At 51.6% G+C, this 25,729-nt stretch overlaps 2 protein-coding genes across 30 annotated transcripts in view; one reads left to right on the forward strand and one right to left on the reverse strand.

The window, feature by feature from the left end:
* The window catches only part of SNAP47 (synaptosome associated protein 47), a 52,630-nt gene extending 38,145 nt beyond the window's left edge, over positions 1–14,485 (reverse strand). For 7 of the 29 annotated variants that reach the window (XR_010150017.1, XR_010150023.1, XR_010150020.1 and 4 more), the window contains exons 1-2: positions 7,570–7,657; positions 3,712–3,828 (exon numbers count right to left, since the gene is read on the reverse strand). Coding sequence is in view for 5 of the 29 variants with exons in the window: in XM_054659549.2 (XP_054515524.1) it covers positions 7,570–7,659 (90 nt within the window). In the remaining 24 variants the exon portion in view is untranslated. Of the gene's footprint in view, positions 1–3,711; positions 3,829–6,515; positions 7,440–7,569; positions 7,678–11,310; positions 11,474–14,276 lie in introns of those variants that run through there. The other 22 variants (XR_677799.5, XR_008537387.2, XR_010149987.1 and 19 more) reach the window with 14 other exon arrangements.
* JMJD4 (jumonji domain containing 4) lies at positions 7,658–11,825 on the forward strand. Its single transcript, XM_001143331.5, has 6 exons — positions 7,658–8,057; positions 8,253–8,418; positions 9,027–9,152; positions 9,378–9,645; positions 10,032–10,178; positions 10,382–11,825. The coding sequence occupies exons 1-6, from the start codon at positions 7,658–7,660 to the stop codon at positions 10,664–10,666; spliced, it is 1,392 nt and encodes a 463-aa protein (XP_001143331.2). The 3' UTR covers positions 10,667–11,825.
* Positions 14,486–25,729: the final 11,244 nt, after the last annotated feature.

Consider the following 25,729-nt stretch of genomic DNA (forward strand, 5'->3'; position numbering starts at 1 on the left):
CCAGTGGGCCATACACAGGACCCACCCCCTCCAGGGCCACCCACTCCCCACCAGGGCCATGGCGAGGGTTGGCAGGCCACACACAGGACCCATGATGCCGTTCTGCCACAGCAGCTGCAAGGCCACCCAGCAGGCTCTGGACTATGGGGACACAAAGATGTCTGCTTCTCAGAATTAGGAGGAGGATAAACTACACCAACTCAGTCATGCTCCTCAAAGTCAGGCAAGCCAGTACCCACAGGAGGGGCTGTGGCCCTCCCTGCTCAGCCCTGGAGTTGCTGTGCCCATGCTCCCGGCTGAAGAGGCTGCCCAGACCTCAGCCATACCTGGCCTTCAAGGGGAGGGACCACGCCTCACCACCACCACCTCTATACAGAGAGCTAGACACGGTGTGGACAGTGAATGTGTGCTAACCATTGCTAAGCAGGCATGGTTGGGAGGTATTTCAGGAGTGTGGAGGGAAATTATGCACAACCTCCCCGGAGAAGTCCTGTTACTGGTGTTGCAGCACAGTTTACAGCTCTGGAAACATCACCTCACCTTCTGGACCTTTTTACCCACCGTCAAAATAACTAAAAGACCTGAGGTCACCAGCTCTAAAATCTTTCAAATTCAAAAAGAAAGCTGGGCATGCTGGTGTGCACCTGTGGTCCCAGCTACTCAGGAGGCTGAGGTAGGAGGATCACTTGAGCCTGGGAGGTCCAGGCTGCAGTGAGTCGTGATTGTACCACTGCACTCCAGCCTGGGCAACAGAGTGAAATTCCGTCTAATTGAACAATGAGAACACATGGACACAGGAAGGAGAACATCACACTCTGGGGACTGTTGTGGGGTAGGGGCAGGGGGGAGGGATAGCATTAGGCGATATACCTAATGCTAAATGACGAGTTAGTGGGTGCAGCACACCAGCATGGCACATGTATACATATGTAACTAACCTGCACATTGTGCACACGTACCCTAAAACTTAAAGTATAATAATAATAAAATAAAAGAAAAAAAGAAAAAAAAGAAAAAAAGACCAAAAAATTAGGACATGAACAACCAAGGCTCTTCTCGTTATCACATTTTAAACAATAAATATAAGGAAAGTATTCAAGTTTGACAACAACCCAGGAAGAAGCAAGAAGAGAAACTTGTAGCCACCCTTTTCCAACTGCAGGTTTCCAGGGCTTCTTTCCCATAAAACCTTAGTCAACGGAGATGCAGTGCAAGGACGGAAGTGAGGACACCCCATGGAACATCAGAAGCAGCCCAATCTTGGACACGGCCCCCACGCCGGCCAGCCATTCCCCTACCCGACGACACGCCTGGCCCCACACAGAGGCCACAGGAGAACGTGGTCCCTTTTCACCTCCAAGGCCAGACCCTCCTCCCGGGGCCCTGATCCCACCCTCTCTCTCTCAGCCCCCAGACCTCTCCGGCCCTCCCATGCCAGGCACTGCACTCTCCGTGAAGGACCACGCACGGTCTCCGTCACAACTACACAGCTCTGCTGGGGTGGAATGAAAGTGGCCACACACAAGACATCAACATGGGGTGTGCCACCCCACAGGACCTCACTTACAAAAATGTGGTAGCTGGACCTGGCCCATGAGCCGAGGGGCCTTGCTGAGAGTCACTGCACCCTGGCTCCCTGGCCACTACCCTCTCCAGGTCTCCAGCCCCACTTCCATGAGTGCCTGCGTCCACTCTCCTTGGCCATAGCCTCCTCACGCACCTGACTGCACAGGGCACAACCTCTCCTCTTTGCACCCTCTTTTTCCAGGTGAGACAACACAGGCCAGAAACTCAACATCACCCCCAAGCCGCTGCCTCCCAAACACCCACTCCAGCCAGACTCCCTCACGCTTCAAACTTGGACATCTGATCACTCGCTGATCTGCCCCCACCCCTAACAGGCACTTGAACTTCACATTCCTTCCATCAGCTCCTCCCCTATCACCTGCTGGGCATCTGCCCCCATCCCTAACGGGCAACCCAACTTCACAGGCCCTCCCCTATCACCCGCTGGGCATCTGTCCCTGACCCTAACAGGCACCCCAATTTCACAGCCCCTCCTGTCACCCGCTGGGCATCTGCCCCCACCCCTAACGGGCACCCCAACTTCACAGCCCCTCCTTCAGCTCCTCCCCTATCACCTGCTGGGCACCTCCTCCCACCCTTAATGGGCACCCCAGTGTAGCAGCACCAGAGTCAGTTCCTCTCTCAGTAAAGTCACCACGGGCCCAGGACTTCTGACTCCTCTCTTCCTCCCCCTCAAGAAACATGCCATGAGCATGTCCTGGCAGCTGTGTCCCCGCCCTCCACCCCAAGACCACATCACTGATCTGGCACAGGCATTGTCTAGGCCAACCAGCACAAGCAACACACTTGGGGGAAGGTGTTGTAGTCACAGGGACTCACTCATCACACACTGCAATCTGTACAATGGGTCTCTCTCAGTCTTTCCATTATACGTGTGCCCCCCGAATGAGACTCAATCTCCAGGAAACAATCTACTTTTAGTTACTTTCCACAGTTCCACCATCCAAGGCAGTCTTCCCTCCCTCCACACCTGGACAACATCTCAGGCAACCTCCTGACCTCATCCTGTCCCCATCACCCATTCCCCCTCCAGCAGTCAATGAGATAGTCATTGAACAGAATTAGAATATGTCACTTCTCTGCCCAAAGCCCTTCCCTGTGTACTTGGAATGAGATCCAAGTTCCTTACCGCAGCCTCATGGACTCTGTAGGACCTGCGGCCTCCCTGCCCTGGCCTTCCCCTGCCCTCTGCTCCCAGCAGCCTTTCCACACCAGGGAGTCTCATTGGTGGCTCCACTCCGCAGGTCTCCGTTCGGAGGGCTTCCTCGCCTTCCTAAGGCACTGTCACCAACCATGGCCCAAGCAAAACTCCAGAGAGTTGGTGCTTTCATGACTGTCGCACTAGAGAAGGCACTATCATGGGAGGGCCGCAAGGCCCGCTACACACCATGGGCACCCAATGAATTTGTGCTGAGTTGACCACAACCACACCACATGGAAACAGAGCTGTGCCTATGCCCTCCTGTACCACATAGTTCTGCAATCAGTCCAGGTCCTGGAGCCCTCACGGTGTCCCTGCCTGTTGCAATCTGCAACCTGCTTCCTCCAGTGCAGGTGTGGGCCTGGGGACCCGCGCTGACCCTGAGAACACACAGCTGAATCCTCGAGGGAGGTCATGGCCAGGGGCCCAAGGGTGTCTGCAGCCAACCCACACAAGTGACGCTCTTGGGGAGGAAGTCTGCAGCACAGGGATGGCTCAGCACGCAGGGTGATCTGTACAATGGGTCTCTTTCAGCATTTCCATCACTCAAGGGTCCCCTGAGTGAGGCTCAGTACCCAGTAAACAACTTATTTTTAGTTAATTTCCGCAGTCACAGAACAAACATCTTGCACACCTTCCACTACCTCGCAACCAAGAAGCTAAGTGAGAACAGTGGTGGCTGTGTGTGCCCACAGGGGCGGTAGGGTGCGGCCAATCTTTCCAGGCTCCCCTCCCCTGCTCCTCAGACCCTCTTTCCACTCCCTCAGAGGTTCCCAACTCTAGCCACAAAGTGCAGACACCCTCACTGGGGCTGTTTGCATGCAACACAGTGACAGAGGAGCACATATTCGGCACAAAGCGTACTGCATTTTCTCCAAAGTGCTGACTTAAAACCCGTCCTGGCCAGGCACAGTGGCTCATACCTGTAATCTCAGCACTCTGGGAGGCTGAGGTGGAGGATCACTTCAGCCCAGAAGGCAGAGGTTGCAGTGAGCCAAGATAGCGCTATTGCATTCCAGCCTGAGTGACAGAGGAAGACCCTGTTTTAAAACAAAAACAAAAAACCATCCTAATGGAGTACTGTGTGGGGCCCAAGAATGTGGATTTCTTGCCATTCCCAAGCGATGCCAGGGCTGATCTAGCAGGCTCTGGGTGACACAAGCCTATGTTCCAGTCCCATGAGAGCTGATAACACTCCAGGCCTCCTGCGTATACAGCGGTGACACTGACCCGAGGGGGCACCCTGCGGACCAGGGAACTAAACCACAGAGTTCCATCTCAAGAACGAGAGCTCCATCTCCCACCAAGTCCTAGGGGCTCAGTGATCTCAGGGAGCTGTGGACCTGCTAGCCCAAATGCTCCTTTCTTAGGAAACAGGCTCAACCACGGAGCTGCAGGAACTCCTTCCAGGCAATGCCCACCTGAATTTCAGTTTCCCCATGAGGCAAACTCGGAACCATATTCCAAGATCTTGAGACAATTATAAACACTCTGCTCCCCACATCTTCCCCATTGGCCTCCCATGATCTGCATGCACCACAACCAAAATCAAATGACTACTAGCAATTAAGGAACAATATGTGGCAAGATCAATTAAGGTCAATTAATTGTCAATATTGAGGTCAATATGTGGCAAGATGTTACAGCATATTGTTAAATAAAAAACAAAAGGCTAAAAGCAGCAAAAGTTTATATATGTATATTATACACGATGGAGAAAGAGACTCTGTGTATGTGTGAGTGTGTGTGCATACATGTGCGTGAACGTATAGGCAAGGACTGGGGGGAGAGAAGAGTGGAGAGAGAGAATGAATGAATGAATGAATGTATCTGTGAAGGAACGTAGAAAAGCCGGCTCTACACCAGGAATAAAAAACGGTCATCTCGGCTGGGTGTGCGGTGGCTCACGCCTGTAATCCCAGCACTTTGGGAGGCCGAGTCGGGCAGATCACAAGGTCAGGAGTTCGAGACCAGCCTGACCAACATGGTGAAACCCCATCTCTACTAAAAATACAAAAATTAGCTGGGCGTGGTGGCGCGCGCCTGTAATCTTCGCCACTCAGGAGGCTGAGGCAGGAGAATCACTTGAACCTGGGAGGCGGAGGTTGCAGTGAGCCAAGATCATGCCATTGCACTCCAGCCTGGGTGACAGAATAAGACGCGGTCTCAAAACAACAACAACAACAAAACAAAAAACAAAAAAAACAAAAAAAAAAAAGCAAAAAAACCCCAGTCATCTCTGGACGGAACTGGAGGTGATTCTTTCTCTGCAACTGTAACTTCTCCAGACATTCTGATTCTCTAGTGTAAAAAAAACCCCAATAAACAATTGCATACTGTGATCACACAAGCCACAATGGGGCTGACTAGGAAGGGACCATAGCACGCACTGAATCACACAATCCCCAAAACAACTCTCTGCCTCCTGTCCCTGCCCCCATATCCCACCTTTACCTGGACTCAGACTCCCAAAACTCACTTTCCTCCTAGTCCTCCCTCCAACTCCTCAGACCTTGGTCCTCCCTCTTCTGCTCCTCCCTGTTCTCCTGGGTAAACCTCACACCCCTTGGAAAGAGTCTTCCAGCAAGGCTCAGAGCCCCAGCACTCCTAGAACCTCCCATATCCCCGCTTATAAGAGTAAATAAAACAACATTTCCATTGCTTCATAAAGGGAAGGCAGGTGCCCCTCTCCCGCTTAGGATGCCTCTGTTTGGTCTGGAATGAGATAGCCCAGTGTCCAGATTTTACAAGACACAGTCATGGTCTGATGGCCCCTAGAATGTCATCAGACCTCCAAACCTAACTCAAAGGCCTCGCACTGTGTGCAAACCAGCACAAGCTGCCTCTCATTTCTCTGGGAGAGATGAGCGGTTCTAACTGTTCCTCCTTCCACCTCCCTGTCAAGACGCCTGGGAAATGCTGCCCAGACTCTGCACTCTCTCGCAGAGCGCCTATGTGCACACAGCCTGCCAGGCTTCGGGGGCAATAAATCTGCTATCTTTCCTTCTGCATCCATGTGGGTAGCTTTGAGCTGATTTCTCCAGCACACCAAGACATACATCACATAGGGTCCCCCATGGCCCCATTTTCGTGTCCTGGCCGAAAATCACAGAGTACCCTGATCCCTCTGTGCCCCAACCACAGGTTTTCCCCACCAGGCTTCAACCCAATCCAGGGCCTTTAACATTTCCAGGCATGGAAGAAAGTATCTAGGTTTACTACAAAGAAAACGGCCTTGGCCCTGAGCCAAATTCCTGAAACCTTCCTATAAACTCCATAACCCACACCCCTTCCAAGAGACATACCTAGGGAGGACGTCCCTTTTCCCTTACTGCCCGTCTCGAGGACTACCGCAGCCCACTCTATATGAAAGTTCCCCTAACAAAACCTCTAGGCAGGGCCTGGCGCAGTGGCTCACACCTGTAATCCCAGCACTTAGGGAGGCCAAGGCAGGAGGATTGCTTGAGCCCAAACGTTCAACACCGGCTTGGGCAACACAGAGACCCTGTCTCTACAAAAAAAAAAAAAAACAAACAAAAACAAAAAAACAAAACTAAGCTGGGCATAGTGGCTCATGCCTGTAGTCCCAGCTACTTGGGAGGCTGAAGCAGGAGAATTAAAGAATTCATCAAGCCCAGGAGGTGGAAGCTGCAGTAAGCTGTGATGGTGCCACTGCATACTGTCTCAAAAAACAACAACAACAACAAAAAAACTGCTCTGGGCTCACCATGCATTTAGCACTTCTTTCTTTGGTATCCCAACTGGTCCCACCTGAGGATAGTGTGGGGAACTCCCTTGCCGCCACTTTTGGGGTAACTCCAGTTGCAAGTTTGGCAAAACACTCCTCATGTCACTACTCCGATGTCCTCCCACTTCAGCCCTGCTCATGTGTACACAGCCCCAAATCCCTACCCACACTCCTACCACACCTTCATTTCACACCCTCCCTCATTCCCCACCATCTTCTCCAGACACCCGTCATCCCCTGGGGCCCCTTGCCATGCCCTCCAGGTCCCCTGTGGGCCCCATTCGCCCATCTAGGTTACCCTGCCCCCTCCAGCCCTCCCACCATTTTCCTCCAGGTCCCCACCATCCTCTCTAGACCCCACTGTCCCCTCCACGTGCCACTGATCCCTCCAGGAACCCACTGTCCCCATCCCTTCCAAGTGCTACCGTCCCCTCCAAATCCCCACTGTCCCCTCCAGGTCCTCAATGTCCCCATCTCCTCCAAGTGCCACCGTCCTCTCCAGGTCCCCACCGTCCTCTCCAAGTCCCCACTGTACCCATTCCCTCCAGATCCCACCGTCCTCTCCAGGTCCCCACTGTCCCCATCCCCTCCAGATCCCACCGTCCCCTCCAAGGTCCCCACTGTCCCCATCCCCTCCAGGTCCCACCGTCCCCTCCAGATCCCGTCTCCATCCCCTCCAAGTGCCACCGTCCTCTCCAGGTCCCCACCGTCTCCTCCAGGACCCTACCATCTCCACTAGATCCCACCATGCGAGGGCCCCCCAGCTCTCCCTCTGGGTCCCACCGTTCTCTCCGGGTCCCACCGTTCTCTCCGGGTCCCATCATCCCTGGGCGCCCCCGCACCGCCGCACTCCCGCCCCCAGAACCGCCTCTGTCCCCGCCCCTCTCCCAGCGCAGCCCGCATACCCCCCACCCCCCGGGGATGCGGGAAGGAGGGCTCGGGCTGTGTCAGCCACAGCGCGCGGACTGAGCCCAGGGCGGACGCTACGGCTTGGCTTGGGCCGGGCGCCCAACAGACCAACACCGTCGCTCACCTGAGGGACGCCAGACCCGTCCCAGAGCCGACCGCGGCGCCTCAGCCGCTCGGCGCCTGCGCAGTGAAGACCGCGGCGAGCCGCGCGCATGCGTGCAGGGCCGGAGCCCCAGGCGCTGGTGGGGCAGAAACGCGGCGCCCTGCGTCTTCTGGTTCCGAGGCAGGTCCTCACCGTTTCCGCTCCGGCGGAAGTGAGGAGGAGGGTCCTTCGACCCGTGCTGAGCTGGATGGACCGCGAGACGCGCGCCCTCGCCGACCGCCACTTCCGAGGCCTGGGGGGCGATGTCCCCGGCGTCGGCCAGGCTCCGGGCCGGGTAGCCTTCGTCTCGGAGCCGGGCGCCTTCTCCTACGCCGACTTTGTGCGGGGCTTCTTGCTGCCCAACCTGCCCTGCGTGTTCTCCAGCGCCTTCACGCAGGGCTGGGGCAGCCGGCGGCGCTGGGTGACGCCCGCGGGGAGGCCCGACTTCGACCACCTGCTACGGACCTACGGTGGGGCGGCGGCCGCAGACCCCGGGCAGGGAGGAAAGGCCGGCGGGACCCAGGCCCGGGAGGCCCCCGCCTAGAGAGGGGCACCAGGGAGGGTGAGGGAGGCCAGGCGCGTGGCCCCTGGAGAGTTCCTCTGCAGACGGTTTGGAGTGAGGACGGGGCCCAGGGAGATGGCATGGACCGTGCCTTTCATTTCAGGAGACGTGGTTGTACCAGTTGCAAACTGTGGGGTCCAGGAATACAACTCGAACCCCAAAGAGCACATGACTCTCAGAGACTACATCACCTACTGGAAAGAGTACATACAGGCGGGCTACTCCTCTCCCAGGGGCTGTCTCTACCTCAAAGACTGGCACCTGTGCAGGTAATGGGGCTTGGGACGCACCGAGGCGCTGCCTTCCCTAGCGCTGCGTGAACCCAGAGGCCTTTCTGATGAAGGTGGCCCCTGGGTGCACAACGGAGCTATTTTTCCCCGTGAGGCACTTTAATCTGTTTAAAAGAAACTGGATTGTCTTCCGCATGGCTGCAAGTGTTGTTCTTTGGGAGGTCAATATGGTTTTTTTTCCTTTTTTTTGAGATAGATCTCCTCAGCCTCCCTAGTAGCTGGGATTACAGGAATGCATCTCCACTCCCGGCTTTTTTTTTTTTTTTTAAAGAGACTAGGTTTCACCATGTTGCCCAGGCTGGTCTTGAACTCCTGAGCTCAGGTGATGCATCCACCTCAGCATCTCAAAGCACTGGGATTATAGGCATGATCAGTACTTTCTAATAAGCAGAACCATTGTAGTCAGACTGCCCCGCCCCCTCCCCTGCCAGCAGCGTCTGGCTCAGAGGAGGGTCTGGGGCTCTTTGGGGGCTGCAGCCATCTGGAAGCTCCACTGGAGCCGATTGGTCTCAGTTGCCCCACTCGTGCTGCCCTAGTCTCCTCGTGCCTCACGTGCTGTCGGTGGTGCCCTTGCGCCCTCCTCACAGGGACTTTCCGGTGGAGGACGTTTTCACCCTGCCTGTGTACTTCTCGTCTGACTGGCTGAATGAGTTCTGGGATGCACTGGATGTGGATGACTACCGCTTTGTCTACGCGGGGCCTGCGGGCAGCTGGTGAGGCCACGGATGTGGGAGTGGAACCCAAAGGGGCCTGGTGACAGAGCGGACTGGGAGGCTCAGGGTGGCAGGAGGGGGGCTGCTTGGCACAGGCCTCACAGTGGGTGCCATCCCTTGAGACCAAGGGGCCACCCCTCCTTCAGTTGGACCAGGCCTCTGGGGTGCCAAGCAAAGCCCATACCAGCCCCTACAGGCATGAACCAGGCGCTCTTGCTGCTGCAGGTCCCCGTTCCATGCTGACATCTTCCGCTCCTTCAGCTGGTCTGTCAATGTCTGTGGGAGGAAGAAGTGGCTCCTCTTCCCCCCAGGGCAGGAAGAGGCCCTGCGGGACCGCCACGGCAACCTGCCCTACGACGTGACCTCCCCAGCACTCTGCGACACACACCTGCACCCACGGAGCCAGCTTGCTGGCCCACCCTTGGAGATCACGCAGGAAGCGGGCGAGATGGTGTTTGTGCCCAGTGGCTGGCACCACCAGGTGCACAACCTGGTAATGTGCTGCTTCTCCTGCCCCCTATCAGGGGCCTTCCTGCAGGAAGACGGCAGCACCACCTCCCCACTCTCCCAGCCACAGCGGGGCTGGAATGGGGTGGCTCATGGGTGAGGCTGACCCCTTCACAAGGTGGTGTCGCTGAGGCCTAGCCTCTGTTTCACCCACTGCCGGGTTCACTGTGAACCCACTCTGGGTTCACTGTGGCCTGAGGTGGTCCGAGCCCGCCACCCACTTCCCTGCTGAGCAAGCCCTGCTGGGAGACAGGAGGGCCCTCTTGGCTGCAGAGGGCTGGACCCCACAGTGGGTTCCTGGCGCAGGAGATGTGGGCTGGTCAGGGGGCACCTGCCATGGGCTCAGGCCTGCCTGCACTGTGCCCCTTCCAGGATGACACCATCTCCATCAACCACAACTGGGTCAATGGCTTCAACCTGGCCAACATGTGGCGCTTCTTGCAGCAGGAGCTATGCGCCGTGCAGGAGGAGGTCAGCGAGTGGAGGGACTCCATGCCCGACTGGCACCACCACTGCCAGGTGGGGTGGCTACGCATGGAGGCTACCCTCCTGGGGGAGGCTTTTAGGCTGCATGGCTCAGACTCCCTTGGTCACCGCGCAGCTTCTCAGTGCCTCTGTCTTATGGTCCCTTCTTTGTCCTTGGGGACTGGGCACATGTTGGGTCCTTTGCAGCTTGGACTGTGTCCATGGTGTTAGCTCACTGGCCTCTTCCCTCTGCCCAGGTCATCATGAGGTCCTGCTCGGGCATCAACTTTGAAGAGTTTTACCACTTCCTCAAGGTCATCGCTGAGAAGAGGCTCCTGGTCCCGAGGGAGGCAGCCGCTGAGGACGGTGCTGGGTTGGGTTTCGAACAGGCAGCCTTTGATGTTGGGCGCATCACAGAGGTGCTGGCCTCCTTGGTTGCGCACCCTGACTTCCAGAGAGTGGACACCAGCGCGTTCTCACCACAGCCCAAAGAGCTGCTGCAGCAGCTGAGAGAGGCTGTTGATGCTGCTGCGGCCCCATAGCACCTGTCGTGAGGATAGAAGGACGAGTGGACGAGAGGCAGCCTCCTGCTCCAGGGCCCTTCCAGAAATAAAGACCGCCCTCCCTGTGACCTGGGGCCCACCCCTATTGAGGCTTGTGGCCTGGCTGTTCATGGCCACTGCCTGGGTGCCTGTTTTCAGGTGAGGCCCAATGAGGTCAGGGACCCAAGATGGGATGTGGCCCTTCTGACCTGCAGCAGGCCTGCTGGGAGCTCGGAGATGGTGCCAGGACCTGGCTCTTTTGGGGGCCCTGCCTCCTTAGGCCAGGACGCCTGAGCTGACAGGAGTCTGTGTCTGGTGTGCCTTCTCTGGAGGCTCCTCTTAATAGGCCAGCCCTGTCCCCTCGTCTCAGGCCATTGGGCCACCCCTGGCTCTGCCCTGTGGGTTCAGGGAGGGGTTGGAGCAGTGCTGGGCAAGCTCACCAGGGCCTCCAGGCACGGCTGGGGTTGGCCTCCATCACCTCCAGGTGATGGGCTGTGGAACCAGCGGCCTGCGCCTTCCTCTGGGTACCCAGAGTGGAGGGCTGGGTTGGGCTGGCCTTTGCCACCTCCCTGCCTTTGCAGGGCCTGTGGACAGCTGGAGAGGCCACAGATGGGGTGGAATCCCATCTGCTGCTGAATCCTCACCTGGGCCTGAGGGACTGTGCCTGCTGTGCACTCACAGCTGGGTCTTCCCAAGGATGCTGTTCTCAGGAGTGGTGGGTCCCCAGCCCCTCTTCACACTGGGTATGATGGAGGTGTGGGCGGGCTCGTCCAGGCCGATCAAGGCACAGCAGTGAGCAGCTGAGGCCTGTGGTGGGGAATGGACTCTCGTGGGATCCTCTTGCAGAGGATGCCCCAGGCCTGAACCCTCTAGTGGATCCACAGTTTGTGGAGACTGGCACTTTCCCAGCCCTGTCCTTGACCGAGAGTCCAGCATTTTTTCAGTTGGCCCCTGGTTGGCTGCCTCACCCCAGCAGGGGAGGAGGCATCCGAATCCACAGGGACGGCATGTGCCATGGCTATGCACATTGCCTGCCCGTGGCATCAACTGGGGCCGCTGGCACTTGTCTAGGATGGAAGCCCCCAAGAAGGGCAGGGGTTTCTGTCTGCTCTGTTCAGTGAATTATGTGAAGTGCTTGCAAAGGCAGCTTTACACAGTAGGTGCTTCATATGTGTCTGTCGAATGAATACGCTCCAGCCAACAGCTTTCCAGGGACCTGTATGCTGGGCCCCCCTGCTAGCTCCCGGGGACCCCTGGTCTGTATGGGAATGCCCTGAGACATCCGGCCTCCTATAGATGGAGCTGGCGCTGCCCAAACCACGGGCAGCAAAGGTGCTTTGTGGGGGAGGAGGGGGAGGTAGCAAACATGCACGGCTGCAGCCTTGCCAGGACCAGGCCCAGGCTGAGTGTGGGCGTGGCTCACCCATTTAGCCCCTCCGGTAACCTCTGAGCTTGGGCCTCTTGGCACCCTGCCACACAGGCACACCTGAGGCCAAGAGTGGGGGTATGTGCCTCGGACACTGCCAGCAGGCAGCTGAGGTGACCTGTCCTTCAGCTTCTGTCATGATGAGGGCAGCACTGTGGACCCCAGGGCAGCCAGGGCCCAGTGTGAACTGGCAGCACAAGGTAGCACAGGTCGCAGCCCATTACCATCCAGGCTGCTTGGTCCTGCGCTCCTGAACTGTATGTGAAGACCCTCATGCTTCCGCAGTCAGGAGGCAGTGCACAGACACTCCCGAGAGCCCTGCTAGCCTCAGTCACTTTTTCTTGGTTAAAGCAGGCATTGAGAATCTCAGGCTGGGGCTGTTACAGATGCAGCAAAAACAGCAAATGCCAGAAGCTCTGTTGGGGGGAGATAGAGTCCTCCACAGGGCAACGGCTGAACTGCAGCCAGCATCGATGACTCCATAGTCAACGACCATGACTCCTTTTGCATACCTCACTCCAGATTGGCAAAAAAAAAAAAAAAAAATGCTGACACCAGGGCCAGGTGGGTTGTGGGGCAGCCGCTGTGCAGAGTGTGGCTAGACAGCAGTTTGAAGTGTCAGGCAGGATGCCCCTTTCCCAAGTATGCCGCCCTGGGATCCTGTCCGGGGTTGGGGAGGCATGGTGTCAGCACATGTCAGGGCCTTCGCAAAGGGAATCGCACCTCTGCAAGAGGCCTGACAGGCCACGTCTCCCTGGGAACCAACCTCCTGGGGTACGAGGTGAGGAGCTGCAGATGTGCGGTGGTTAGCCCCTGCCCTTTGCGTGTCATCCCTATCAAGTGTGAGAAAGGACAGGCAGGCTGCAGCTAACTAGTGTTCCTGAGGAAAGGGGTCAGAGAAACAATGCAGATGCTCAAGACCTAAGGCTACGTGGGAGCTGCACAAAGATGGATATACTTGCAAGTGTGGGGACAATGGCTGTGCACCCCACCATGCCTGGGTGAGGGCGTGCAGTGGCCCAGATTCCTTGGGGAGTGGGACCTGTGGGCCCCCATAGGAAGGCTGGAAAAGTCAGGCCCTGCTGTCTGCACAGACTCTAGCCTGGGAGGACACAGAGCGAGGGAGCATGATGGGGCCTAGGGGCTCCTCCAGCACGTGCCTGCCCTGCCCTGGGCTTGCAATTGTGATTGGCTGGAATCCATGGAGGTGGAGACAGGAGCCCCAGATCAAGTTGTTGCTGGCTGTGGCAAAACCAGGCTCCCTGCATCCTGGGGGCTGTGGCCTCCGGAGAAGGTGCCTCCCCCAGGGACCAAGACCATCCTCATGCTTGTGCCTTTCCACCTGCTGACCCAGCGGAAGGGGCAGCTCCTTGGCCAGCTACCCTGAAGCCCACATCCCAGGTCTGGGGCATCCCTGAGAGCCACATCCAAGGCCACATCCTTCCCTTTGTTCATCCATGCTCCAGAGTGTCAACCTCAGCCCTGTCCCCCATCCACCACTGTGGGTGGTTTTGGCAGGTGATTGTGCAAGCATCCCACAGAACTGCAACTACCAGCTGCACCTTGGGTCCCCAGGCAGAAAGAAGGCAGGCCCTGGTTTCCAAGTCAGTGACTTGTTCCACTGGCCTAGAAGCCAAGGGTAGGGACCAAGATGTCCAGTGTCCTGTTGTCTGTACCCCCAAAGTCAGCAGCCCTGGAGGCAGGAACTCCAGGGACCTGGGCCTCTCACTCCTGCCTGGGGTCTGACCCCAGAAGTCCCCTTCCACAGGCCCCAGTTACCCTCCCACTGCAGGCTCTGACCTACAGGAAAACAGCTGGAGCTGGGCTCCTACCCTGTTCCTCTGGGAGAGCCAAACCCTGTCCTAAAGCTAGAGGAAAATCCACGGGCAGAATCCTGCAGACGCACACCCCAAATAGACCCCACCTGGGGCCCCACGCCTTAATCAGACCCCGCCTGGACCCCTCGCCCCGCCTAGAGAGCCGCGGCTCGTGGATCCTGGCCTTCCTCTGCAGCCTGCCTCCCCCCTCCCCTGCGTGAAGGCACCAGAGTGTCCACCCCCGCGGCCCCACTCAGAGATGCGTGCCTGCTCCCATCGGAGGCCTTCGGCTCCGCGGCAGGGCCTGTCTGCTTCCGAGACCGTTCCCCTCGCCTCTCCTGTCGGGAATCGGGGTCTTGGGTATTACCTTCAAATCCGGCCATCTTCCCGCCACAGCGAAGGAGAATCAGACACCCCGTGCCAGGGACGTGGGCCAGGTCCTCACTGCCCTTGCTTCTGGGACCCTGTGAGGGCAGGAACCGGAGCCTTGCCCTCATGACTTTGGTTGAGGGCAGTGCCAGGTGGGAGGTTTCCTGTCGGGCACTAGGTTGGGGCGGGAGGCGGGGCGGGGCGGGGAGGGGGCGGGAGGCGGGGCGGGGCGGGGAGGGGGCGGGAGGCTGGATCGAGAGGGCAGGGTCGGGAGGAAGGAGGCGGGACCGGGGCGGAAGAGCCAGGTGGGGCGGGGATGGGAGGGAGGCGGGGAGAGGACGGGATGGGAGGGGCAGGCAGGGCGGGCGGCGGGGCCCAGGACGACCCTGGGGCTTCCCTGGCTTCAGGTCCCTTCTGAGCACAGCGGGGCCCGCCGCCCCCTGGTGGCAAGCACCGGCCCTGCAGCCCCAGCCAAGAAACCCAGTAACAACCCTTCCCTACCCTTGTGTTCCGGGCAGCGGGACGCCCAGGGTCCAGCGAACCCTGCAGGTGCAGGAGCAATGAGGCGAGCCTGGGAAAACCTCCTAGCCCGGAGGTGCCCGTTGACTCACCGCCTGTGGCTCCAGCAGGGACTCTGTGCGCCACAGACTGTACAACCCCAGGTCCTTGTTCTCCCAGCCCGGCAGGCTGCTGTCTGTTCAGAAGGAACTCCAGGCAACTTAAATGTGTGGAATCAATCAATGCACTTCAAACTTGTGAAAAGGTCGAAGAAGAAATCACAAGGGACATTAGAAAATACACTGAATGGCCGGGCGTGGTGGCTCAGGCCTATAATCCCAGCACTTTGGGAGGCCGAGGTGGGTGGATCACCTGAGGTCAGGAGTTCGAGATCAGCCTAACCAACACGATGAAACCCCCGTCTCTACTAAAAATAGAAAAGTTAGCTGGGCGTGGTAGCGCAGGCCTGTAATCCCAGCTACTTGGGAGGCTGAGGCAGGAGATTCGCTTGAACCTGGGAGGCAGAGGTTGCAGTGAGCCAAGACTGTGCCACTGCACTCCAGCCTGGGCAACGGAGTGAGACTGTCTCTAAAGAAAAAGAAAACGAGGAGGTCTGAGAAGTTCCCAGGTATGTGCAGTTATCTCTTCACGTCACCTCATGGGTCCCATGTGCAAACTGAGGGGGAGTTAGTATGAAACATACATCGAAATTCAGGCCATAAAGTCAACAAGCTCATTCTGTGGAAATTCCGGCTGGCCATATTGGTTCCAATTGGTTTCAGGCAGTTTTTTCTTTTTTAAGAGACAGCCTCCCTCCATGTTGCCCAGGCTGGGGCACAGTGGCCTGGAACTCCTGGGCTCAAGCGACCCACCCACCTCAGCCTCCCTAACAGCTGGGACCACAGCATGCCCGACCACGCTAGACTTATTTTTACTTTTTGTAGGGACAGTGTCTCCCTGTTTCTTTCTCCCTCAATTTTTTTTCTTGATATCATAACCTGGGGGAGTTTCAGGGTTTCAGCAAGTTGTTTATTTTCTTATGTGCCATCCTGCAAGCTCAAGAATTTCTGCTAGTCATTGGTCTTTGGTGTGAGGTTTTGACACTATGTTTTCTGAAGAGGCCATATATGCAAAGTGACTCCCAAACACAGAAGGAACTGAGAAACCAAAGAATGAGGCAGACAAATCCAGTTTGTCGCTTGGAGGTGATTTTTTGGGGAACTCACAGAAGCATGGTCTTGGGCAGCCACAAGACGGGTAGATCTCTGCACTGTTACCCCCTAGACTCAGGGCTTATATATTTTTGGGGAAAAAGTATAAGTGTCCTGGAAGGAATGTGCAGGCAACTGAAATAGTGCTATGGGCATCACAGTTTATGATGTATGCTGTAGCATCGAGGGTTGTTTTGGAGGAATGGCGAGACTTACGGTAGATAGGTGTTTCTACATAGAGTACGACTTCAACTAGACATCTTGGAGGCACTCCCAGACTCATGCTTAGTTAGGCATCAGTGTGGCAGATTAGAATATAAGAGGAGTGACTCTTGTCCCCATACTAAAGATAGAACATTTTTCAAAAAAGTACAAGAAGACAGAATCCAGCAACATATAGAAATAATTATCTCCCATGCCAAAGTTGGATTCCTCCCAATACAAGATTGGTTAACAGCCAAAAATCATTTAACATAATATGCCATATCGATACAATCATAAACAAAACCACATGACCATCTTAACAAATGCAGAAAATAAATTTGACAAAATCCAGCATCTTTATGATGAAAACATTCAACGAGATAAGAACAGGAGGGAATATGCTCAGACTGCTAAAGGGCACATGAAAACCCTGCAGTGGCTCACGCCTGTAATCCCAGTACTTTGGGAGGCCAAGATGGGTGGATCATTTGAGGTCAGGAGTTGGAGACCAGCCTGACCAACATGGTGAAACCCCATCTCTCCTTAAAATACAAAATTAGCTGGGCATGGTGGTACATGTCTGTAATCCCAGCTACTTGGGAGGCTGAGGCAGGAGAATCGCTTGAACCCGGGAGGCAGACGTTGCAGTGAGCCAAGATTGTGCCACTGCACTCCAGCCCAGGCCACAAGAGTGAAACTCTGTCTCAAAAAAAAAAAAAGAAGAAGAAGAAGAAAAAGGAAAGAAAACCCTGCAGCTAACACCATGCTTCGTGGTGGAAGCCTGTATACTAATGTCCTAAGATCAGGAACAAGATATATACATCCACTCTAACGACATCTGTTCATCATTGTACTGGAGGTGCTAACCAGGACAATTTGGCAACAGAAATGAATAAAAGCCATCTAGATTGGAAAGGAAGAAGTACGATGATCTTTGTTCACAAATGATATGATCTTATATTTAGAAAAATGTAAGAAATTCACTAAAAAATATTAGAACTAATAAAGGAATTCAGCAAACTTAACAGATACAAAAAATTGGTTATATTTTTGCACTTAAGAAATGAGCAATGAAAATGAAATTTAAAAAGCCTTCTATTTACAATAAACTCAAAAGCAAAATAATTAGAAATAACTTTAATGACAGACATGTAAACTGGAACACTGAAAACTGTATCTCAAGTGTGGTGCAAGGTCAGAGATAAGGAAGCCCATGGATATATGTGTCTTTCCACAATGTCAGGCTTTTATTGATTCTATTCAATCACAAAAGCCACAAGCTACATGGAGTTCCCGAGGAGGCAATTCTCCTTAGTAGTTCGCGTTCACTAGGTAGTCAGAGCCACAGGCACACAGGCTCAAGCCACTCCACAAGTCAGTAAATATTGCAAACCCTACCTAATAGTATACTTAATATGTAAATGTTATAGATTAAACATTTGACAACAAAGTAACATTAACATCAAGAGAGAAGAGATAGGAGAAAATGTTAAAGAACCAGTTCGAGGAGAACTTAAATGAAGACAAAGAGAATCTTCTGGTCTGGGCCAGGCAGTCCATCAATCTTGCAAGAAAGACTCTTTGATGGGGCAGACAGAGGCTTTGGCAGCAGATGTCGAGTTCTTATTATGAGTGCCAGCAAGATGGTGTTAGTTAAGACAGCTGTTTTGAGCTGCTAATGGCCTGCTATTTTTATGACGACAAAGTCCACTGGTGAGAACTGATAGTGGGTAAGTATGCTTGTTTATATCCTTATATGGTTGGATGCAGGCCTTTTTTAAAAATTTATTAAGCAAAATATCTTATCCTTGTTGTCAAAGTGTCCTAAGAAATGTAAAATGGAGTCTTTTTTCTAAGATGGGGTTACTTATGTCAAGGGTGCTCTCTACACTACAATACATGGTTATCATCCTTGAGCCTTCTCTCCTTGGCTCTGAGGACTTTACCTTCTTGGGGAAAAGAGGGGATTGCATTCTTGGCCTTTATATTATTAGAGGTGGGCTCTGGGTAAGGTCTATACAACCAAATGAGTATTACTATTTCCATTTTTATGGATAGAAGCCTGAGGCCCACAAAGGGAGGAAATGATGATCCATATCCCAGAGGGCAGAATATCAGGCATCATTTCCCTCCACCCAGCCCCTCCCCACTGTCCTGTATTTAAGGGACCCCCAGATGTGATACCAATGGGTGTTTAAGAGAAAGCCCTGGGATCCAGGAGTCTGAGGAAGGGGGGTTAGGGATTCCAAGTCTGAGGTGTAAAAAAAAAAAAAAAAAAATGACCAAGGCAAGTCTCAATCATTTTAAGAGGTTTATTTTCCAAGGTTAAGGATGTGGAATAGAAAAGAATACAGAACCACGGGAAAAACTGTGGCCCATGGTTTCTCCAAGGAGGATCTGGGGACCTCAACATTTAAAATGAAAAGGGTGGGTATTGGGGATTGAGGAAGGAATTTTGAAAAGGGTGTGGGTAAATGAGAGGCAAGCGGTTGTATCCTTTTGAGTCTTTGATCAGCCATTCAATGAATACACAATTTACGTTGGAGGGGTGGGTAGAGAAATAGTCACACATTTGTCTAGCTTGGTGAATCTGCATTTTTGCATAAGATAAAATAAACATAGGGCACAGGAAGCAATCAGATATGCATATATCTCAGGCAGAGGGATGACTTTGAGTTCTGTTCTTTGTTCCATACCTGTGAATATAAGCTATCAATTTACATTGTCAGGGTGAAATGAAACAGAACTGTTTTAGGGTAAAAATCTTGGAGCCCACAATTTGTGGGCAAATTGTGAGAGAGGTGCGATGCTTTTTTTTTTTTTTTTTTAATCTTTGTAGCTATCTTATGTAGACACAAAATGGGAGGCAGGTTTGTGTGACCCAGTTCCCAGATTGACTTTTCCGTTTGGCTTATTTAGTTTAGGGTCTTGAGATTTATTTTCCTTTCACAGGGGCAAGAGGGCCCTGGGAAGATCAAGGCTGAGCTTCCAGGTTCCACAGAATGGAGTCACTGAGGGGCAATTGTAGAATAAGAGAGTGTGGAAAGTAGAAAAGTTCCTCTTTAGAACTCGTCTTAGTTTAAAAATAAAATAATAGACACTAGAGATAATAGCTTCTTGCTCTAAAGCCCCCTATCAACTATTAGTTCTTACACTTTAGCCCAGTTAGTTGCTTTGCCTTACTCAGGCATGTCTGGACAGGCCCCAGCAACTCTTAGTTCATAGCTCATGCCCCTTCCTTATTTGGAAATGTTATCGCTTCTTTAAACCTTTCATAAGCAATTTCCTCTCCTTTTTTGTTCTCCCTTGCACTTACCTATTTAGGAAAGTTTCAGGTTGTTAGCAAATCAGGTATCAGTTTAAGATTGTGAGGTCCAGCTCCAGCCAATGGATGCAGGACACAGCAGAAGGATGACCCAAATGCATAAGGGATAAATATGTCTGCTTTTCCTTTGTTCAAGTGTACTCTCATCATTGTTCCATCTGCGAGGATATCAGGGGAAATTCAGCCAGATATCGGGCAAAATTCAGCCAGATATTCGGTGAAATTCACCCCCGATATTTCACGTAGGTTCTTTTCTATAGTCCCTAAGTGTCAACTGGTCTGAGAAATAAAGGGACAGAGTACAAAAGAGAGAAATTTTAAAGCTGGGAGTCAGGGGGAGACATCACATGTCAGCAGGTTCTGTGATGCCCCCTGAGCCGCAAAACTAGCAAGTTTTTATTAGTGATTTTCAAAAAGGGAGGGATTGTATGAATAGGGTGTGGGTCACAGAGATCACATGCTTCACAAGGTAATAGACTATCACAAGGCAAATGGAGGCAGGGCGAGATCACAGGACCACAGGACTGGGGCAAAATTAAAATTGCTAATGAAGTTTCAGGCATGCATTGTCATTGATAACATCTTTAAGGAGACAGGGTTTGAGAGCAGACAACTGGTCTGACCGAAATTTATTAGGCGGGAATTTCCTTGTCCTAATAAGCCTGGGAGCGCTATGGGAGACTGGGGCTTGTTTCATCCCTACAGCTCGACCATAAAAGACGGCCACCCACCAAAGCGGCCATTTCAGAGGCCTACCCTCAGGGATGCATTCTCTTTCTCAGGGATGTTCCTTGCTGAGAAAAAGAATTCAGCAATATTTCTCCTATTTGCTTTTGAAAGAAGAGAAATATGGCTCTGTTCTGCCTGGCTCACCGGCGGTCAGAGTTTAAGGTTATCTCTCTTGTTCCCTGAACATTGCTGTTATCCTGTTCCTTTTTCAACGTGCCCAGATTTCATATTGTTCAAACACACATGTTCTACAATTTGTGCAGTTAATGCAATCATCACAGGGTCCTGAGGCGACATACATCCTCCTCAGCTTATGAGATGACAGGATTAATAGATTAAAGACAGGCATAGGAAATCACAAGGGTATTGATTGGGGAAGTGATAAGTATCCATGAAATCTTCACAATTTATGTTCAGAGATTGCAGTAAAGACAGGCATAAGAAATTATACAAGTATTAATTTGGGGGACTAATAAATGTCCATGAAATCTTCACAATCCATGTTCTTCTGCCATGGCTTCAGCTGGTCCCTCCATTCAGGGTTCCTGACTTCCCACAACACGAGGAGCACCCTTTCTGCAGAAAGTAAAAATGGCCTTGCTGAGAGAATTAAGTTTATGTTCGAGTGCGATTTCTTTGTGGCACTGGGGAACAAGCATTTCTAACAGGATAATGGAATCTGAACAAGGCAGAGCATGCATTAGGAAAACAGAAAACCAGAAGGAGGTCTTGGACAAGAGTGAAATCTCTCACACCCCTACCCACCACCCCCTAAACTCTACCCCCACTTTGCTCCACCCTCCATTTCACCACTCAAGGCCAGACCAAGTCGATCACTCAAACTTCACATTTTGCTGTTTGAAGAGGAAGGGCAGTGATGGCAGGGGCTCCAAGAAAACCCTGTGAAGGACCTCTTTCCTAGTTCAGATCCACCTCACACACACTCTTGTCAATGAAAAGAGTCAAACCCTGTAAAATATTTGAAGAGATTTATTCTGAGCCAAATATGAGTGTCCATTGCCTGTGACACAGCCCTCAGGAGACCCTGAGAACATGTGCCCAAAATGGTTGGAGCACAGCTTGGTTGTATATATTTGGGGAGATATGAGACATCAATCAAATGCATTTAAGATATACATTAGTTTGGTCCAGAATGGTGGGACAACTTGAAGTGGGGCTTCCAGGTTCTAGGTAGATTCAGAAGTTTTCTAATTGGCAATTGGTTGAAAGAGTTATTATCAATAGAAAGGAATGTCTGGGTTATGATAAGAGGTTGTGGAGACCAACCAAAGTTTGATCATGCAGATGAAGCCTCCAGGTAGCAGTCTTTGGAGAGAATAGATTGTAAATGTTTCTTGTCAGTAAGGTCTGTGTTAATGTTAATGCTGGAGGTTATAATGAGGCATGTCTGACCCTCACTTCCCATCACTGCCAGAACAAGTCTTTCTGGTTAACTTTGGAATGCCCTGGCAGAGAAGTCCATTCAGATGGTTGGGGGAGGCCTGGGGGCTTAGAGTTGTTAGATATGAGTTCTAAATTTCTTTTCAAAGAATATGTCGGTATGTTCTATTCTTTGCCTTCTACTTTTAAACTTAACTTTCTCGTAAAGCAACCTTTTTCCATTACCTACTCCACCCTGACTCATTCTGATCACCTGCTCCACCCTACATTCCAATCACCTGCTCCACCCTAACTCATTCCAATTACCTGCTATCTGCTCTGCCCTGACTCCTGCCAAAGCACTCACCCTGTCATTCTCTTTAAATTAGCCAACTGGAATTAGTTTTGCCTGTGCGGTCTAACCCTAGCCAATAGGGGAATGACACAGCAGCAGAGGCCACGTGCGTCAGGGATAAGAACCCCTTCCTCTCCCTTGTCCAAGTGTGCACTCACCATTGTTCCATCTGTAAGGGTGCACCCTTCTATATAGAAGTAACTTGCCTTGCTGAGAATTAAAAAGAAAATTTTATATTCAAGTGCTATTTCTTTTGTGTCACCAAAACTTTACATATAACAATTTGGGGGCTTGTCTAGGATTACATCCCCCTCTGAGGATGGTCTCTGGTTCTCTCTCATGAGGAGGTGCACCCTGCCCTATTGTGGCGGCCTCAGGGGTGAGAAATCAAGACCCACCCAGTGCAAGGAATAACTCGAGCTCTCAGCAATGCAGAAAAAAAAAAAAACTGGCCAGCAACCTAGCTTAAAGGATCCTTACATACTGCGGTGACAACTCTGTGCACTGACCAAGGAAGGCGAAGCTGCGGGAGCTGGTAAAGCACTTCCTTGGTGGTCAAATTCTGGAGGGCTAAATGTGTGTGTGCGTGAATGATCACAAACAACCCTGCTTGCGGTGTTGTTCATGTGGATGGTGACAAGTCCTGCTGGACGGGGTGAGTGGGTCCTCTCTGCGGTTCCATAGCTACTTCATATGGCTTAGGGCGGATCCTGCCATAGGATTTATACTGGTATGCCAACACTAAAAAGGGCCTGATTCTACCTTGGCGGAGCAGCCAGAGAGGAGGGCATGAGTGGGAAGAGTGCAAAGGACCTTCAGAGGAGGAAAGGGGAGAAACAGGTCAACCTTCCAGGACAGGCAAAACACTCCCTGGTTTGAGGGGTTGAGCCTTCCAGGACAGGCAAGATACCCCCTGGTTTGAGAGGTTGAGCCTTCCAGGGCAAGCAAGGCAAGATGCCCCCTGGTTTGAGTGATTGAGTCTTCCAGGACAGGCAAGACACCCCATGGTTTGAGGGGTTGAGCCTTCCAGGACAGGAAAGGTGAGACACCCCCTGATTTGAGGGGTTGAGCCTTCCCGGACAGGCAAGGCGAGACACCCCCTGGTTTGAGGGGTTGAGCCTTCTGGGACAGGCAAGGCGCGACATCCCTCATGTTGAGGGGTCAATTCTGCTAATTTCAAGGGTTGAACCTGAAACAACCCCCCCACCTTCCTTTCTTCTCAGGGGAAGAAAGAGTAGCTCAACTCCTGTAGGTCCCTACCCTAGGGGAAGAGAGAAAGAGAGAGAGATAGAGAGGAGAGAGAGGGAGATAGGATAGAGAGAGACAGGGAGGAGAGAGAGAGAGAGAGACAGAGGAGAAAAAGAGGGACAAAGGAGAAAAAGATATAGCAGGACGAGCTGCAGACAAAACTCCTCAGACACCGAGTTAAAGAAGGAAGGGGTTTATTTGGCTGGGAACATCGGCAAGGCTCCTGTCTGAAGAGCCAAGCTCCCCAAGTGAGCAATTCCTGTCACTTTTAAGGGCTCACAACTCTAAGGGGGTCTGCATGAGAGGGTCGTGATCGATTGAGCAAGGAGGGGGTACGTGACAGGGGCTGCATGCACCAGTGGTCAGAGTGAAACAGAACAGACTGGGAAGTTTCACAGTGTCTTTTCTATACAATGTCTGGAATATATAGATAACATAACCAGTTAAGTCAGGGGTCAACTTTTAACTACCAGGCTTAGGTCAGGCAGGCCCAGGCCTTGTTTCAGGCCTGGTTCCTTGGTTTCGGGTCTGGTTCCTAGGCGCCGGGCTACCTGCCGTTTGTTTTTCTTTTCTTTTCTTTTCTGAGTATAAAATAATATAAAACAATATGAGAGGGTCTGTCTCTCTTCTCTCATTTCCCCCCTTTGAGACTCTCACTTTTTATTAGTGGGAGTTCTCACTGTTATTTTCACTACTTATGTCTTCCTGTGCAATAGGTTGATAATGATTCATATAGTACACTTGTGCTGATACATAACATGAAGTGACATTAACAGACTGGGCTATATGCTCGGCTAATTGCAAGAACAAATTTCTTGTTTTTCCTGGAATTTCTGGTACTGGCATATTCAGTTCATCATAGAAGGTTTGAAATACTGGCTCAGGAGAGTGTTTATAAATTTTTTCTCAAACCACGATATTTACTTGAAGATCCAGTCCAGCTCCATCAATTTTAGGGTTATACATTCTCTTTTATCTAGCGAGGATTAAGGGGGTTGGTTATAACTAGTTCTAAGGGATTACACTGACCACTGGTATAGGAAGGGTCAGTTTTCCCTTGCTGAAGGTGGACAGGATTTTTTCTTTTTTCTTTTATTCAAGTAGCCTAAATGACACAAGACCAGTATCTACATTTATTTTCACACAGTCCTAATTCATGATAAATGTACTTATTTTTTGCCATATAGTCTCTTTTCTAATTAAGAGAACCACACCCTATTTTTAATTTATTATTATTAATGACAGCACAGGCATCAAATTTTAAGGTGACTTGTTTGGGCATCTCTTTTTTTTGTTTTATTTTGGCTAACACTTTACTCATATCGTTTATGAGCCCCCACCAGTCTTCAGTTCTTAATCTTATTTTAAAAACTGTGGTCATGGGAGTCTCAGATGGGTCATAACACACATCAGGTTGGTCATTTCCTGGGGTAAATACATTATTTATATATTGTATTATAAATAATTGTATAGAATAACATTATAAAAACAAGTTCTTTTTAGAGTTCCAGTACACTTATAATAACCATAAAATAATAGGACTGTAGCAATCTTTTGTCCTACCTCAGTGACTTGATGTATACTCTGGGAACAGCCCTCAGTCTGAGGAAGGTCAGTTGAAGTCTTTACTGTACAAGTCTAAATTTTAAGGAAAATGAGTCCTGTGATGAGTTTCCTCATGCTTCAGCCATGCGTAGACCAGTCAGCTTCCAGATGTGACTGGAGCAGAGTTTGTGGTCTTCTTCAGAGTCACTCTGCAGGGGTTGGCAAAGCTGCTCCCATCCACGTACAGCTCCCAGTCTACTGATGTTCAACGATGGTCTTGGAGGTTGGGCCTACTAGAATAAACTGAGTCTAATACCTCTACATAGTTATGTTTAACTGGGCTCTCTGATACTGGGAGCAAGGTGGCAGGGTTTAGGGTGTTGTAAACTTCAATGGTTATGAGGGGATTTTTCACAGAGTAAGCTTTGGTATCTAGTTAGTCTAGCATTCGTTAACTAATGATGTCCTTTGGTATTTAGAATGCTTCCAGCTTTTGCCCATTCAGTATGATATTGACTGTGGGTTTGTCATAGTTATTATTATTTTGAGATATGTTCCATCAATACCTAGTTTATTGAGAGTTTTTAACATGAAGGGACGTTGAATTTTATTGAAGGCCTTTTCTGCATCTTTTGAGATAATCATGTGGTTATTGTCATTGGTTATGTTTATGTGATGGATTACATTTATTGATTTGCATATGTTGAACCAGCCTTGCATCCCAGGGATGAACCCAACTTGATCATGGTGGATAAGCTTTTTGATGTGCTGCTGTATTCGGTTTGCCAGTATTTTATTGAGGATTTTTGCGTCATTGTTCATCAGGGATATTGGCCTGAAATTTTCTTTTTTTGTTGTGTCTCTGCCAGGTTTTAGTAACAGATGATGCTAGCCTCATAAAATGAGTTAGGGAGGAGTCCCTCTTTTTCAATTGTTTGAAAGTTTCTGAAGGAAAG

This window comes from Pan troglodytes, chromosome 1 (genome assembly GCF_028858775.2).
Source record: "Pan troglodytes isolate AG18354 chromosome 1, NHGRI_mPanTro3-v2.0_pri, whole genome shotgun sequence".
NCBI lineage: Eukaryota > Metazoa > Chordata > Mammalia > Primates > Hominidae > Pan > Pan troglodytes.

Bases quoted from the DNA above. Each gene is read 5' to 3' on its own strand.
- JMJD4 (XM_001143331.5), top strand. From the start codon at position 7,658: ATGCGTGCAGGGCCGGAGCCCCAGGCGCTGGTGGGGCAGAAACGCGGC. The intron at 9,646-10,031 runs GTAATGTGCTGC...TGCCCCTTCCAG, and splicing joins ACCACCAGGTGCACAACCTG to GATGACACCATCTCCATCAA. The intron at 10,179-10,381 runs GTGGGGTGGCTA...CCCTCTGCCCAG, and splicing joins ACTGGCACCACCACTGCCAG to GTCATCATGAGGTCCTGCTC.